The 15,362-nt window shown below is 41.2% G+C and overlaps 2 protein-coding genes across 5 annotated transcripts; both read left to right on the top strand.

Moving 5' to 3' along the window:
• The first annotated feature begins 607 nt into the window (after positions 1-607).
• On the top strand, positions 608-3,587 carry gdpgp1 (GDP-D-glucose phosphorylase 1). 3 transcript variants are annotated; one of them, XM_068603479.1, is made up of 3 exons: positions 608-727; positions 1,507-1,982; positions 3,477-3,587. In XM_068603479.1, exons 1-3 carry the CDS (start codon positions 712-714, stop codon positions 3,480-3,482), a joined length of 498 nt encoding a protein of 165 aa, XP_068459580.1. In that variant the 5' UTR covers positions 608-711; the 3' UTR covers positions 3,483-3,587. The 3 variants fall into 3 exon arrangements, with proteins under 3 accessions (XP_068459580.1, XP_068459578.1, XP_068459579.1); XM_068603477.1 differs by lacking the exon at positions 3,477-3,587 and having other exon boundaries at positions 1,507-2,824; XM_068603478.1 differs by lacking the exon at positions 3,477-3,587 and having other exon boundaries at positions 627-727; positions 1,510-2,824.
• Positions 3,588-5,924: 2,337 nt separating this feature from the next.
• On the top strand, positions 5,925-14,928 carry rhcgb (Rh family, C glycoprotein b). 2 transcript variants are annotated; one of them, XM_068602415.1, is made up of 11 exons: positions 5,925-6,147; positions 7,540-7,729; positions 8,201-8,351; positions 8,535-8,682; positions 8,779-8,945; positions 9,205-9,342; positions 9,652-9,788; positions 9,950-10,074; positions 10,217-10,290; positions 10,540-10,592; positions 14,904-14,928. In XM_068602415.1, exons 1-11 carry the CDS (start codon positions 5,925-5,927, stop codon positions 14,926-14,928), a joined length of 1,431 nt encoding a protein of 476 aa, XP_068458516.1. The 2 variants fall into 2 exon arrangements, with proteins under 2 accessions (XP_068458516.1, XP_068458515.1); XM_068602414.1 differs by lacking the exon at positions 14,904-14,928 and adding an exon at positions 11,200-11,239 and having other exon boundaries at positions 10,540-10,607.
• The last annotated feature ends 434 nt before the right edge of the window (positions 14,929-15,362 follow it).

The raw sequence follows: 15,362 nt of genomic DNA, 5'->3' as shown, positions 1-15,362 counted from the left end.
TTGGTTTAGTTGTTGACTCTGGTGAGCGCTCGGACTCTGTGGCAGACATTCACAACTCTGCCAATCACTGCCTGCTTTATCTCCAAAATGTGTATGCAGAGACTAAAATAACCATGACGCCTGATTGGCCAGCTGCTCATTCTTTCAAAGTTACTTGAGCCTGCTAGGATCAGCTGTGAAAAACTGGAAAGGTGCTCAACAGTAAAATATTGCCCACATACCATTTGGCTTTACAGTTTAGTCCTCTAAATAGCTTTGTGCATGGGGATGTTTGTTGAGTTATATCTGTGCCTTTATTAGGCACACAAGAGCCTTTCTAAACAAATGTTCAGCCATACCACTGTGATATAATAAGATGTTCATTTACAATGAACATCTTATATCTTTTTTATTTATATATATATATATATATATATATATATATATATATATATATATATATATATATATATATATATATATATATATATATATATACATACATACACACACACTGTTTTTATTGTGGTAACTATATGATGACGCAAATACATTTTTGATAAGAACATTTATTCTGAAAAGATGAACCGGAAATACACCAATAAACACCAACGAAGAAGAACAACACGTTTCACTAAGAAGCAAACCGGAAAATGAAATGAAGATGTGAGTTGTGCCTTCTAAAGAGTTTCATCTGCTTTTCGTGTCTCGACACTGAAGCCGAGTGATATAATGTCAAAATATGAAGGTGAGTAAACTGTCAAATCATATCGACTCGAGCTCATGGCGCGAGACAAGCGAGACTTGTTCTTCTAGTCTGCTCCAATTCAGGGGAAATGTTGTACTTTTAGCTCCAATACATTAGTCTAACAGCTTTAGCAAACTACGTTTTTTTGTCCATCACATATGGTAAAAATATGATTACAGTGCTTGTTTTATAAATTCACCATATATTTTGTACTTGCATATATTCACATTTCAGTTATAATCCAATAATAGTAAAACACATGCTGGCTTCAGTATTATGAGTACTACATTTGATAATTAAAGTACATTTTGCCGATCATTTCCCCACTATTCTCACAGTGTGGTATTGCTGCTTTTACTCAAGTAAAGGAGCTAAATACTTCCTCCACTCCTGGTCAGTGTGAAGGGAAGGCTGCCTGTATACTATAACTTGAATTAAATATGCCAGCTAATCTATTACTGTGAAGATTAACTGGCAACAATTTAGATAATTGATTGATAGTTAAGGTTTCTATTTACATATTCTCAAATGGGAATGTTTTCTGGTTTTCTTGTCCTCATAAGAAAGTAATCAACACTTAAACTCTAGTCAATTTAATTGACGGTACAATTTCCTAATTTATCAATAGAATCATGGGCACACTAACAAATAGTCTTTATAGGTGGCCATGTCCACAGGCTACTCATGTGACCTACTCATCTTTCTGACGATTCAGCAGAATGACAACATAGTGAATCCTTGTGTCAAACCACACGCGCCTCTGCCTCATTGTTCCCCAGCAGGTCCAACCATGCCGCTGCAGTTCGTGTATCGCAACCAGGACTTTGTCGCAGATGTGCATCGGAGCAGTGGGAACAGACTTGGATCAGCAGCAACAAAGTTTGACACGACCGTCCAAGCCGGCTGGACAGACAGGATGAACAGGGGGCTCTTCCGCTACCATCTGGGTGATTTACAAACCCGGATACTGCCGGGCCCGCATGGCTTTGTGGCACAGCTGAATATTGAAAGAGGAATAGAGAGGAGGAAGCCTCAAGAGATACTTAGCATTCAGCAGGAGTTCAATGGCAAGCAGTTTAACTTTAACAAAATCAATCCAGAAGAAATCATAGTTGAGATGATAAAGGAGGTTGAGGATGGAAAAGAAAAGGGAACGTTGCATGAACTCTGCAGGACGGTTGTGCTGGTCAATGTCAGCCCGTTGGAGTTTGGCCATTGTCTCCTTGTTCCAGATCCATCAAGCTGTTTCCCACAGGTCATGACAAGTTTTGCCATGCAAGTTGGTATCGAATGCATGCTCCTGAGCTCCAATCCTGGCTTCCGCGTGGGTTTCAATAGTCTGGGAGCATTTGCGTCTGTCAATCATTTACACCTACATGGGTATTACCTGGATCATGAGCTCAAGATAGAATCTATGCCAGTCAAGCCTCTGGTTCCTCAAAAGAGCTTTTATCGCTTGTTGGACTTTCCTGCAGGCTTTTTGTTTTACACAGAATCTGAGAGAGTGGAGAAAGTTGTCGAAGCCATCTGTCAAGTCACAGACTTTCTCGTCGACCGTAATATTGCACACAATGTGTTTGTGACGAGGGGATGTCCGCCCTGTAGTCGCACACAGGACGAAAAAGATCACTGTTCAAGAAAAGGTGTTCGTATCGCTGTATGGCCGAGAACAGCGTGCTTCGGTGCCAAAGAGGAATCCGCCTTCAATGTGGCTCTCTGTGAGCTCGCTGGACATTTACCCTTTAAGAACAAGAAGGACTACGAGTTAATTTCTGAGAAAGATGTAATGGATGTCATCCAGAGGTATCTTCTGCCCGATTCAGAGTTTCACACGTTGGAACAGCAGCTTACTCGTCATTTGATGGATTTATAAAGTATGGACCTTAAAGCCGTAATAATTCCTGTACACAAGGTTTTTCTTGGTGTCTTCAATCAAGGAAATTAGTATCTTTAAACTGTATTATGCTTTGGGTGCGAAACCGAATATTTTCTGCATCAGGCCTAAATCTCACATTGGATGTGCAGTGAAATACCTTATTAGAGATGTGTATTTAACAGTGAGAATATATTAATGAACTAAAGTATGTGCTGCATTAAAACTGGTTTCAAATGAAATGGCAAAAGCATATTTTGTATTTCTTGGGAGTTGTGTATAGGAGGCAAGTCTCCAACACACAAAGAAGTGTTGCTGTTTAGGGTGTTCTTTTCACAAGAGTATGGTCATTCAATACCGATGATTTTGACAACAGTTTGTGTGAGATTAAGCAAAAATAATTAAGACATTTGTTCTTGGGTCAAGATAACTTCTTTCTTTTCATCTCCAGCTATTTATTTGTGTTAGTATTCTGGGTGGCAAGATGGAGAAGCTCAATAGATCTCTCTCTCAGAAAACATGTTGACGCGTCACACTGAGAAAAACACAGGTGTAAATAATACAATAGATTTCCTGGCTGATTTTCTATTTTTGTTCCAGTTTAGAGGTCCTGGTATTGTGTATGCTGACTGTTATGACAATCTGAGATTAATAACACCTGCATTACCAATGACTAATGATGCAGCAGCTTCAATTGGTGAAGTTGTGCTCAAGCTCTTAGAGAAACTTCCCTGAATAAATATAGGTTAAATAAAAAGGTGAGGAAAGCTTTCGTCATAGTTAAAACATGCCGCACATATAACGTAAGTCATGTTGTATTTGTTTACTATAACTCACTGGCAAAACAATGACCCCATGTCCTCCCTTATTCTGAAGAAATGAAGAGCTGCTTCAACCAGCCTGACAGCGGTGCTCAAGTCAAGGGAGATCAAAGCGACACATCATCCCTGAAGAGCATATCATCTGCCAAAATGACATCACCAAGGTAGCGGTGCTAAGCCGAGCAGTAAGATCGATGTGCATAGTGAACTGCTCACTCGTTTTAATGAGGTTCCTCGTTGGTGAGCGCACAACCAGTGCATTGCTCTATAGGTTTAGCTGCTGACATGCTCATTTCATCCTGGTGAGTTCATGATTCAACAAGACGTTTAATTCTGCAGTTTTTTTGTTCTGCCTTAACGGACAACATTAGACCATCAGTGCAGTTCAAAACATATTTGACTGGCAGTGCACAAAAAGGCCTACTCCTATGTATGAAGTATAATATATGTTCTTTGTAGCACTTATACAAATATTAAGCGCAAAATGTTTGCGGGAATAAAAGCTAAAACAAACAAACAAAAAAGAATTACATCGAGGTTGACTCTGAAGTCGTATAAGTACCGCTTGTCTTCCAACTAACTGGTTGGAAGACAAGTTTCCTGTAAAAGAGTGTTTCACTTTTGGGAAAAGAAAACACTCTAGCTTGTTGGTGTCGCCTTTCAATAGGGGTAAGTGGTATGATCGCTGTTATGTCACAAAAGGGTATTTAAGGTTGTGGGTTTGACAATTTGCTTTGCAGATCTGTTCCAGAAAATGTATTAATACTTGTGATAAATAAGTAAAGTACACTTGAGTTACAACTCTCGATCAAAGATTTGAATAATTAGCCTTTTATTTTATCGGGATGCTGTCTTTTCCATTCGTCACCACAGGTTCATCAGACGACATTAACAAATTTGGGAGCTGCTGTGTTTTGGCAAGTCCTGCACTTAAATGGTATGTAAATAAGGTTACTTGCATAACACTTACGTGCAAGCCTGGACAGGTCTGCATCACAAGTACTGTTTACATTAAGCAGTCTGTGTCTATTCATTCACCCTTTCTCTCCTGTGAAGGTTACGTAGTGCACACTGGAGTGAGAGCGGTTCCTCTTGCTGGTACGTCACCGTAGTTAAAGACTGAGAAAGTGACAGAAGCATCAAGTTAATGTTTGCCAGTCAGGCAGTAACCCCAGAGAAGACAGCAGCCAGTATATGAACAAAGGGATTAGTTACACGCTCCATCAAGTCAAAAGTTTCACACTTTCACCACTGTTTGTCCGACAACTGCTCCCTTCCGAAAAATATTCCAGCACATATCCCTCCATTAAGCGTTAAATTTTACTGAGCTTGTTGCACAGATTCAACGTATAAAGTACAGTGTGTTTTATTAAGTGATCTTAAGACATGCTGCTGGCTCCAGTCTTTATGCTGAGCTAAGCTCACCGGCTGGCTCCATCCTCATCTTTACTGTCCACACATGAGAGTGATATAAATCTTCTCATTTACCTCTGAGAGGCTCGAGTTGACGTGATTTTTATCAGGCGTCTTACTCAGCAGAATCTCCCAGTTACGTCCAAAATACTGAATCTCTTGAGTTGAAATGACGATGCTTTTTCAGCAACGCCCTGAACAACAAATGGAAAATCTTATGAGTGTATTTTAATAATTTGATTTTTATTAGTACGGTTTTATTATTCCAGTTGTAAATACTGTACCATACTTTTCATTTTACACACATGTCAGTTGGTAATTTATTTGAGCAAATAAACTAAATTAACCGGACCTTCATCTTATCCTTGAAGCCGTCGTCTGTGATGGTCGACTGAGTCAAACCTGTTGTGCATCTTTCTAATGGGGCATGGAGACGCATTATTTACAGTTAACGCTTCACAAGACCAGCCCTGAAGGAGAGGAGAGCGTTCCCACCCTCCAACGAGGAGAAAAGGACAATTGTGTAAAAGTGCTGTCGAAGCCTTTATAGAGACAAGCTCCATGTCTTAAACAAATAGGATTTGTATCTTTCGCTGTGTGTTTGTGCAAAGGGAGGATCCTCCAAGAAAATATCCCAATACCTTGCTGTCTGTCGCTGGATCACAACCTCACAGGCATAACCAACACAATCTGTTCACAGCGTTCTCCTGTTTGATCCGGATCAGTTGAGTGTTTCCTCTGTACTTCACCATAAAAACTTAAAAAGCTCAGGAGAATGTTACATTACAGTTCAATGTTTTCATTGTGTGATAATTTATACTCTACAAATGGCTGGGTGAAAATATGGAATTAAATTATTACAAAGAAGTAAGATGTATTTCAAGATGTGTCACTAGCTGAAACAAGTCTAGTTCATAAAGTCACTCCCTCCAATAAGGAAGGGAGTGACTGTGGGAGGGTCCTCCTATTAAAGCAAACACCCTTCTTCACTTCAGCATAAGATGCTCAGGGCCTTTCGTGTCACTTTTCCAGAAAACGGCCACACTTGAATCATTCAGTTGCAGATCTTACCATTTTTATTTAAAACGCAATGGGCTGTGTTCAAAGCTTCAGGGAATTGTGCGACCGTCAAAAAAATACTAATGTCCGTGTCAGTCTCCCAGCAGTTTGCATCGTGTGGCAAACAGCCATGATCATCCTGTTTGGCATTTTTGTTCGCTACAATGAAGAATCGGATCCACACTGGATAGAGCTCAGAAAAGCTAAAAATATATCAAGTGACATAGAGAACGACTTCTACTTCAGATATCCAAGTAAGTTATTCCATTTTCCTTTTTTTTGTCTTCTCTCTTCACGAAACTCCCTTTTTTTCAAATGTCTCTGATTTCTTTATCTGTTAATATAGCAACCTATAGCACTTCTTAATTATATATATATATATATATATATATATATATATATATATATATATATATATATATATCTTGATTCATCCTATTGCTGTGCATTTAGCTTTTTATTCATCATTTTATTTACATTTGTCTTTTGACCGATCAGCTTGTTCCTCCAGGCTGACGAGGCTCCGGCTCCCACAGGTGCACATTTCCCTTGGGGTGGGGTTTGACTCCCGTCGTTTTCATCTTTCCAGTTCAACTATGGCAATGTTTACATCTTTGTTGTTGTATGGATATCAATGTTTTATGGCCTGACACTAACACCATGAGTTGTGGGGAACACGTTAAATACAACAATACAATGATTTATATATACATATGTGGGTGTTTGTTGTATTCTACACTTTCCCAACGACCCATGGTGTCAGTGTCAGGCAATCGTGAAGCCATCTCAGAAGAGGTGTTGGGTGTCAGCTGATAAATAGACATCCTGACACATTCGGGTGAGTGAAGACTGAAAAGTCCTGAAGTCACAGGACCTTCTTTTCCAACACGCCCCCCACCGCCAGTGTTGACATGAAGACAGTCTGCGATGCCTTCAGCATGTCTTGCTTCAACTGTAAAAATGCATCCAATGGGATGTGATGGCAGCGTTGGGTAGTCATTTCTTTTATATGGAAACTGTATTGTTTCACTGAGGTGTGTCAGGCGGTTACAGTATTACGCTGTAATTGACACCGGCTGGTTGCTGCTGGTATCCCCATACTGCTGGTATGATACGACCTGTCTGACACAGAAGAAACCACCTGATCCAGAAATGAATCTACATGTTATGTGTTTGTTTATGAAGGTCATCACGACAGCAGAAAGTTTCTACATCTCCCGTGCCAAACTAAAAACACATCTTTTTCAACTGCAGTAGTAGAACTTTAGTAGCAATTAAATGGCACATAATGATCGCACTCTGTAGTTTAACTTTATTGAAGAAATTCTACTTTCCTGATTGTTGTTGTTCTGAGTTTGTACTCACAGTTGAATGCACTTATTGTAAATTGCTTTGGATAAAAGTGTCAGCGAGATGAAATGTAATGTCATTGTTCAAAAGGTTGGATGCCAATATAAGCTGAGAATTTACGGCAGTATTGGTGTTGAAATAGTAGACACCTCTCTGAATGACTTTCCTTACCTACAGCAATTTAGCAAAATCCTGCTTTCTTTATTTTGTAATACATTGCCTTTGATTTCCTTTGGATCTCTATTCTTTTTACCAATTCTCATCCTTCTTCTCTTCTCTCCTTTCTTCTGTCCCAGGTTTCCAGGATGTCCATGTGATGATCTTTGTTGGATTTGGCTTCTTGATGACATTTCTTAAGCGCTACAGCTTCGGCGCAGTGGGTTTCAACTTCCTCATCGCATCCTTCGGCCTCCAGTGGGCGCTGTTGATGCAAGGCTGGTTCCACTTCCTCGACAGTGATGGAAAGATCAGAATTGGAGTTGAAAAGTGATTGTTCTGTTTTATTCTCAGTCACAATAACCATGTTTTTGTATTTTCTTTAGAATCACCCCTTCATCTTAAACTATTTAATTTTAATGAATGTATTCAATGCATCCGATCCTGCTAACTGGCAGGATCTCGTAAAGATCTTTCCATATCCCTGTAGATTTAGTTTTTGTGGGACCAGAAGCTGAAAGGTAAACAGAAACTCAGACAACTGAGAAGATGATACTTTTATGCAGCCAAATAACTTTGTGTCAACGTGATTACAGTATGAAAAAAAGAAAGAGAAAGACTAGTAAAACTAGATAAGTGTATGATTACTTCAGTACTCAAAATGGAATAATTGTTAACGGTTTACTGTTGTTGAATAGGTGCCTCCTTAGCCAATTTAATACTGTCTAATATTGGGGCAGAACTGATTTCCATATTGCCTCGTTCATCCACTACATTTTGACTTCTTTTCCCTCTCCTTAGCATGATCAACGCAGACTTCTGTGTGGCGGGCTGCTTGATAGCCTACGGCGCGGTGCTTGGTAAAGTCAGTGCAGTCCAGCTGATGGTTTTGACCTTGTTTGGGATCACATTGTTTGCTGTTGAGGAATATATTATCCTAGATCTCATACATGTAAGTGAAAAGTTTTTACAACTCGCCCAAAGCAGGTCGAATGTCATTCTCAGATTTGTGTATTTATGGTTCAGTTGCTCTCTGATTGTGCAGCCGAGTAATAACTAAGTAGAACACCTTGTGATATTCCTATAGCTGTACCTATTGTATCTAATGCGAATGCTATTATGTGCTCCCGTGAAGGCCAGAGATGCTGGAGGCTCCATGGTGATCCACACATTTGGAGGTTACTATGGTCTCACCATCTCGTGGATGCTCTATCGGCCTAACCTGAACCAGAGCGATCGTCTGCAGGGCTCCGTCTATCACTCGGATGTTTTTGCCATGATTGGTTGAGTGTTAAAGACATACTTACTTTCATAATACCTCTTGTTGTTCTGGAGCTACTGAGGATGTGCAGAATGTCCAACCTGCTTTCTGCATACAGGCACCCTCTTCCTGTGGATGTTCTGGCCCAGCTTCAACTCGGCCATCACAGACCACGGGGACGGGCAGCACCGAGCCGCGCTGAACACCTACCTGGCTTTGGCCTCGACTGTGCTCACTACTGTGGCGCTCTCCAGTCTCTTCCAGAAGCACGGAAAACTAGACATGGTAATAACCAGCACATTTTTTGTTTGTTTTTTAATGTCGGTCACAATTGTAAGGTTAAGCAGTTATACATGATGGACATGTTAGTTTGAGATGTGTGTGTGTGTGTGTGTGTGTGTGTGTTTCTCAAGCCAACAGCCTTGGATAGATCGTCTTGTTGAATTGGTGAACACAACATTGACCTTTCTGCCACACTTTGAAGGCGAAGGACAATTTCCTCCCGTGATGAGCAGATGCATTTTTTTCCGCACGTGTTTTTCAGGTCCACATCCAGAACTCCACTCTTGCTGGAGGTGTTGCCGTAGGAACTGCAGCAGAGTTCATGCTGATGCCCTACGGGTCTCTGATCGTAGGATTCTGCTGTGGCGTCATCTCCACGCTGGGTTACATCTTCCTCACGGTATGGCATTTATCTGGGTTATTGTGATAGTCATCATGGGATAAGCCTCACTTTAGTTTTTGAAAGTGTTCATTAAGCCATCACTTTGCTACAAGAATGCACCAATATGAATAAAAATACAAAACCCTTATCCTCCACAAACATATCGAAAGTTATATATTTAAGTGGCTGATTAATTCAAACTTTTTGTTTATTTTTTTCTTTCGATTATAGTTGTTAACGTAGCACATCATGTGTTTTATATCATTACTTTTGTTGCGAATTTGGGACTTTTAAATCAGCTCAGTTAATCCTAACTGTGTCTCTCAGCCTTTCATGGAGAAGCACCTGAAGATCCAGGACACGTGTGGAATCCATAACCTGCATGCCATGCCCGGCGTCATCGGTGGCATCGTGGGAGCCATTACCGCCGCGTCTGCATCAGAGTCTGTTTATGGTGTTGAGGGGTGAGTGGTCCTACAAATAGAGAAGTCAAGGTAACTTTCACTTTTTTAAATAGATAGAAGATTATCAACCAGAAAAGAAATATTTGTGGTTTTTTTGTTCAAATGTGTTCTTTTGTTCTGAATGAAAAATATTGTAAGTAACTCTTTTTTATGTATCAAAGGCTCAGGAACACCTTTGACTTTGAGGGCGAGTTCAAAGACACGCTACCCTCACGGCAGGGTGGTCTCCAGGCTGCGGGCCTCTGTGTGGCCATCTGCTTCGGTGTGGGTGGAGGTACCCTTGTCGGTAAGTAGCAACCAGACAGAAAACATCCAGTATGTACTGTAAATAACTGTGACATTACTGTGTTTGAACAAGGTGGGCGTGTCTTAACGCAATGGATGACAGACTGTGTTTGACTGTGTGACTTCATTTGTATTCCTCTCAGGTCTTATTTTAAGATTACCTATCTGGGGAGATCCTGCAGATGACAACTGTTTTGATGATGAGGCCTACTGGGAGGTGAGCGACGATTCTTTACAACCATAAAGAGGTTTTCACAGTTTTAATGTCAATATCACATCAAATCATTTCAGTCAGACGTTCACAGAAATTGTGAAGTTCCCCAGAATGAATACCAGATATCTTATATTTCAAAGATCTTATTTGAGTGGTGTTTTTGTAATGTTCGATAAATGCAGGTCGGTTAAAATGCATTTCCCTGGATCACATTTGGGACACATCATTGTTCATATACCTCTTTGCTCACAGCTCCCTGATGAGGAAGAGGCCGCCCCACCAATCCTTCAGTACAGCAACCACATGCGCAACAAAGATATGTAAGTGTGCTTTTAGTTTGTCTGACAACACGGTTCTAGTCATGCACCTATGCTATTCTCACAACACACAAACTATGCCGGCCGTGCCTTTGTTTTTGTGCAATGTGTTGCATTCAGTGTCCTCTTGGTGGCAGCAGATCCAAATGTTCGGAGGCCACATGTGACTCGTTGCAGTTCCTGCCCTTTGTTGGGAATAGATATTCATGGTGTTGGATGCTGCCTCAGAGGCCTGCAGCGTCCCGGTCACTCAGTGTGGGCTAGCTTGTGAATGCTGACGTGGATCCTGCGCTCTGTGCGTTCAAGTGACGCTCACCTGTGCTGTTTGTTGATAGGGGGTTTCACATTACAGCTCTGCATGTTGAGCTCAACGTGACCTTGAAGTCATGTTTACTGTAGGAAATTAAAATGATACAATAGGAAAAAGCCGAGCCGTCAGTGTAATCGACCCAGTAGAGGTATATAGAGTATGCAGGAAGAACGAGAGCCAAATCTCAAGCTAAAAAATAATGTATCAAAACCACGACACCCCACACTGTAAGCCACGACTTGTCTGTGAAGTTTCACTAATTGTGTAATACTCTTTCATTTTCAGAGTGGAGTCGAATTTCTCTGTGGAGCAGACCCGACGCTAGGCCGAACGGGTCATGTTTATCACACATGACCCGTTTGTTCCTTTCAATTTCTTTCTAGACAGAAATATACATTTTATATAATTCATTGTCTCCAATCAAAACCTGCTTTTTTCATACAGTGTGTGTTTTTTAAGACAAATTTTAAGTGAAAAAAAACTGCCAATGGAATAAGATCTTTTCTCATTTAATCAATTGATATTCAATTAAATATTGGTATTAGGTGTGATTGGCATTACTGGACTGATTCGTCTAAAAATAAAAATATTTAAACTGCCGAATTTGTCTCTTGTTCAATACAAGACGCAGAGCAGGGATGAAACTAATTTAAACATCACCATTAAAAAATATAATGGTTCCTAGGTTTGAGAGAAATATTTATAACCATGTTTTGTGTTACGTTTACTTCAAAACCACTTGAGTTGCACTTTGCAGTGGATTTTGCACTGGAGCTTTAACAAATTTATTTTCTCTGTCTGTGTTAAATAACTGCCTGCAGGTCACATTCAGAGACAATACAAGACCATTTTCGGGCCATTTTTTTGCTGTCAGCTTAATTTGTTATATGCTTATTTGCATATGCTTTTCCTTTAATTGCAATTAAATGGATTAAAAAAACTGTACCTAAATAATTGTGTGTGTCTTCATGGAGAGGTTTTACAATGAGTCATGTCATATATTTATATATTTACCACCTTTAGGTGTTAAAGGACGTGTTGCTGAAGAATACATTCATGAACACCACATTATGGTGTATTATAAAAATAGGAGGGTTAACGTAACGTGTCAGTGATTTTTTTTTAGCGTTCTGATATTAAAGGATTTTGTTTGTACGTTGAGATGTTCCACGGTGAAATATTTACGTCATCCTGTTTTGAAAAGTTTGTTAGTGGTAATGTTAGTATCTCAGTAAAGAGTTGTAAATTCTATAATTTATCATTTATAATTAAGTGTAATTATTTTTCAGTAATTAAATAGCTTTATCCACTTTAGGAAATACATTTTGCAGAACTTAATGGATTATAAACATCCCAACTTACCAATTATTAGAGGAGGAATTAAGTAGTTTCCCTCATTTAAGAGCCCTTCAGTGTCCCCTCTCTCGTGGAGGCTAAAGGTCACACCCTTATTGCTCTCTCGGGACGTTGTGTGACCAAAAACAAACTAGAGACCAGCGTCATCCTCATGACCTCTGGTCAAAGAGTAGTGAAAGGGCAAGGTCACCAGTAGGGCTGCAAACATATGCTGGAGTCTATCAATTTTAATTGATTAATAGAGGGAATTCCTATGGATTCATACACTGAATATTGGTGCTATTGTTTGCACACGGCTAAGTAGAAATGTGCAGGAGTAGTTTTATTCCATAGTCTTTCAATAAATGGCTCCCGATGCCTTTAAATGTAGAATGTTGTTTCTCTATGCAGTTCATTTTTGTCTTTCTGTCCATTTCCTGGCAGTAATCTCCATGTGCTCTGTGTCCTGTCCACCTGTCCGCGGTTCTTCTCATTGATCGAAGGCCGGCAGCAGCTCATGGTGGGAGTGCAGATGATTCCCACACATGAGTAGCAGCGAGGAATCCATCGCCTCGTCCCGTCTCCTCGCTAACAAAGGCCGGCTTAGTGCTGTTTTCTTTTGTCATCAGTAACGTGTTTGAGTAAAGGAGGTAATGGTGCCACAAGTGCTCCAATTAAACAAGACGCAGCCCTGCTGGGAAGAAAGGCTCCCTCATTGCCCCCAATAGCCCCCAAAATACATACACACACACAAACGGGGCCTCTTCTCATCCTACCCCCATGCCATTCCCGTCCCAACTCTGCTCATGTTTATTCATCAGCCACTTACAGGGGAAATGCGGAGGCCTATTAAAACTAAATCTCTCTTATTTATAAATGATACGGGGCCATCCTCTCTGAGGTTGATGGAGCCGAGCCTTATGGCATCATGACAGTCACATTTGAAGACACTGACCACCGATTTGACTCGCACAGGGGAAAAAACACAAACTGTACAGGGATAGCAGGGGAGCAGAGAGGCCACAGAGAAGGTGGGGTGGAAAAACTTGAGGAGGCAAGGGGGCATGAAAAGAGGGAGGGACAGACGGAGAATGAGGCCTCACTTTCACTGCTGATGACTGACTGCCTGCCATCCGGGCTCAATCACGATCTTTGATTGGCAGGTCGGAGGGAAAGAGAGGGTGGGAAAAAGGGTCTAGGACGGGAGTGTAGAATGGAAGCCGCACAAAACATACTCCCATACAGGGGGCCGCGGAGATGCTCATTAATGATAAAGAACATACCAGGGAAAGCATGTTTTCTCTGCATGTTGTTTGTAGGTTGAGATTAGTTTGTAATCGTGTGATGTAAGATGCACAGAGCATCACAGGGCTAAGTCCAACGTGGGAGGTCGCTTCCGAGCACCTGGCAGTGGCTATTTGGCTTTTTATTTTCTTTTTTTTTCACCATTATTCTCAGAAAACGATGCAATATGTCTAACAGGAAATATGTGGCCACCGTATTCATATGATAGTTTTACAGTTTTCCTACAGGTGTCAGTCACTCTGCAGTAAAACTCCCCTGAATTCACTTTACAGTTACAAGGCTCTACAGCGGTTAGAGGAGTATTCAGGGATCCATGTTCACTCCCTTATAAAGAGAGCAGTAAAAGCCCCCATTGAAAGAAACCACAAGTCCATAGAACTAGTCATAAAACATTCAAGCCCTCACTCTCTTCTCTCTATACTTAAGCTGCTCACGTTTTGTGCTGTTTCAGTGTCCCCTAAAGGTCACTTCTCAGCAGGTGCATCTGTTTTCCAAAACTTCTCCGACCATTTAGATTTAGACCATTTAGTCTTTTTGATGCCCAATGCTACTTAGGAAGTGCCATAAAGTCTCGACATCAGTCCTGTCCTCATCTACAGTGGACCCAACTGTGCTCTCCATATCCATACTGGCATACTGTGCCAGAAAAAGATGTAGTGTGTCCCAATAAATTGCATGTCAAATGCAATACACCAAAAATATCAGTATATCCTGGCATTATGCTGTAAAAGCTTGCATGCTTTTTGGGCTATGACCGACAATCCGCACAGCGGATCTGTGAACAACAGGGTCAAAGTTCAAGGTGAAGTGTACTGATGAAGTAGTAATGTCCTAATTGAATGCAAACTGCATGCAACAGTAGCACTTTTCAAGGGCAGCTGAACAATGTATAAAAACGAAGCAATTTGGATTGCAGTGCAAGTTTTTAGGTATAATACTTGTATTTCAGAGGGGATTTTATTTGATATATCTAAAGCTTTATGTAAAGAAATATATAAGTTTATAAGATAAAATCCGTTTTCTTCTGACTTTTGTGGTTTGTGTGACTTTTAAGTGGAAGTCTTATACTCTTAGTGGAGTATATGTATATTGTTTCAGGTACATTCAGAGCAAATCATCCGAGGCTGCCTCTTTCACCACTGCCCATCACTTGTTTGCAACTTGCTGATAAACTTCCTCGCTCCGGCCTCCCTCGGTACCCACAGGCCTCCCCACGCCACTAACTGTCCACAGAGGCTGCTTAAGTGTCCCTATCGGACCACAGTGGAGAGGAACAGCAGATTAACCATGATCCTATCCGCTCGCCGCTAGCCCTTCATACGCTCCGTTACACCAGCATTTAAAAGGAGGAGGGGACGCCATTCAGGCCCCTGATATGAATCCCAGACGAAGGGGACAAGAACAGAGCTTTCTCCCCCATCTCACAGAAAAGACCCCTTTCTGGCACCCTCTAATTCTGGTTGCTACGGGCTCCTGGGTTCAATGGTGGACTCCCGTTGTGAGGGGACAAAGCCTCTCAGTCATCCGGCGAAGGTTGCTAGGGGAGGCAGAATGTGTGGGGAGGGACGGGCCGCCGTTGTCCCAGACGAAATGTCTCTCTTAAGGCGGCCGCGATCTGGTGATTGACAGGTGGCTACACGCTCCACTGCGGATCACCCGGGAGGTCTGGGGGGCCTTATATCTGTGACCGTGTGTGTGTGTGTGTGTGTGTGTGTGTGTGTGTGTGTGTGTGTGAGAAAGAGAGAGAGAGAGTGTGTGTGTGTGTGTCCATGGCAGGCTATGTTAGTTGGCAAAAAAAAACATGGGGG

The sequence above is a fragment of the Clinocottus analis genome, unplaced genomic scaffold (genome assembly GCF_023055335.1).
Source record: "Clinocottus analis isolate CAN_PGR_092001 unplaced genomic scaffold, fCliAna1.0.p SCAF_6, whole genome shotgun sequence".
Classification (NCBI taxonomy): Eukaryota; Metazoa; Chordata; class Actinopteri; order Perciformes; family Cottidae; genus Clinocottus; species Clinocottus analis.
Note: the sequence above shows the minus strand (reverse complement) of the source record. Positions and strands in the feature narration are given on the sequence as shown.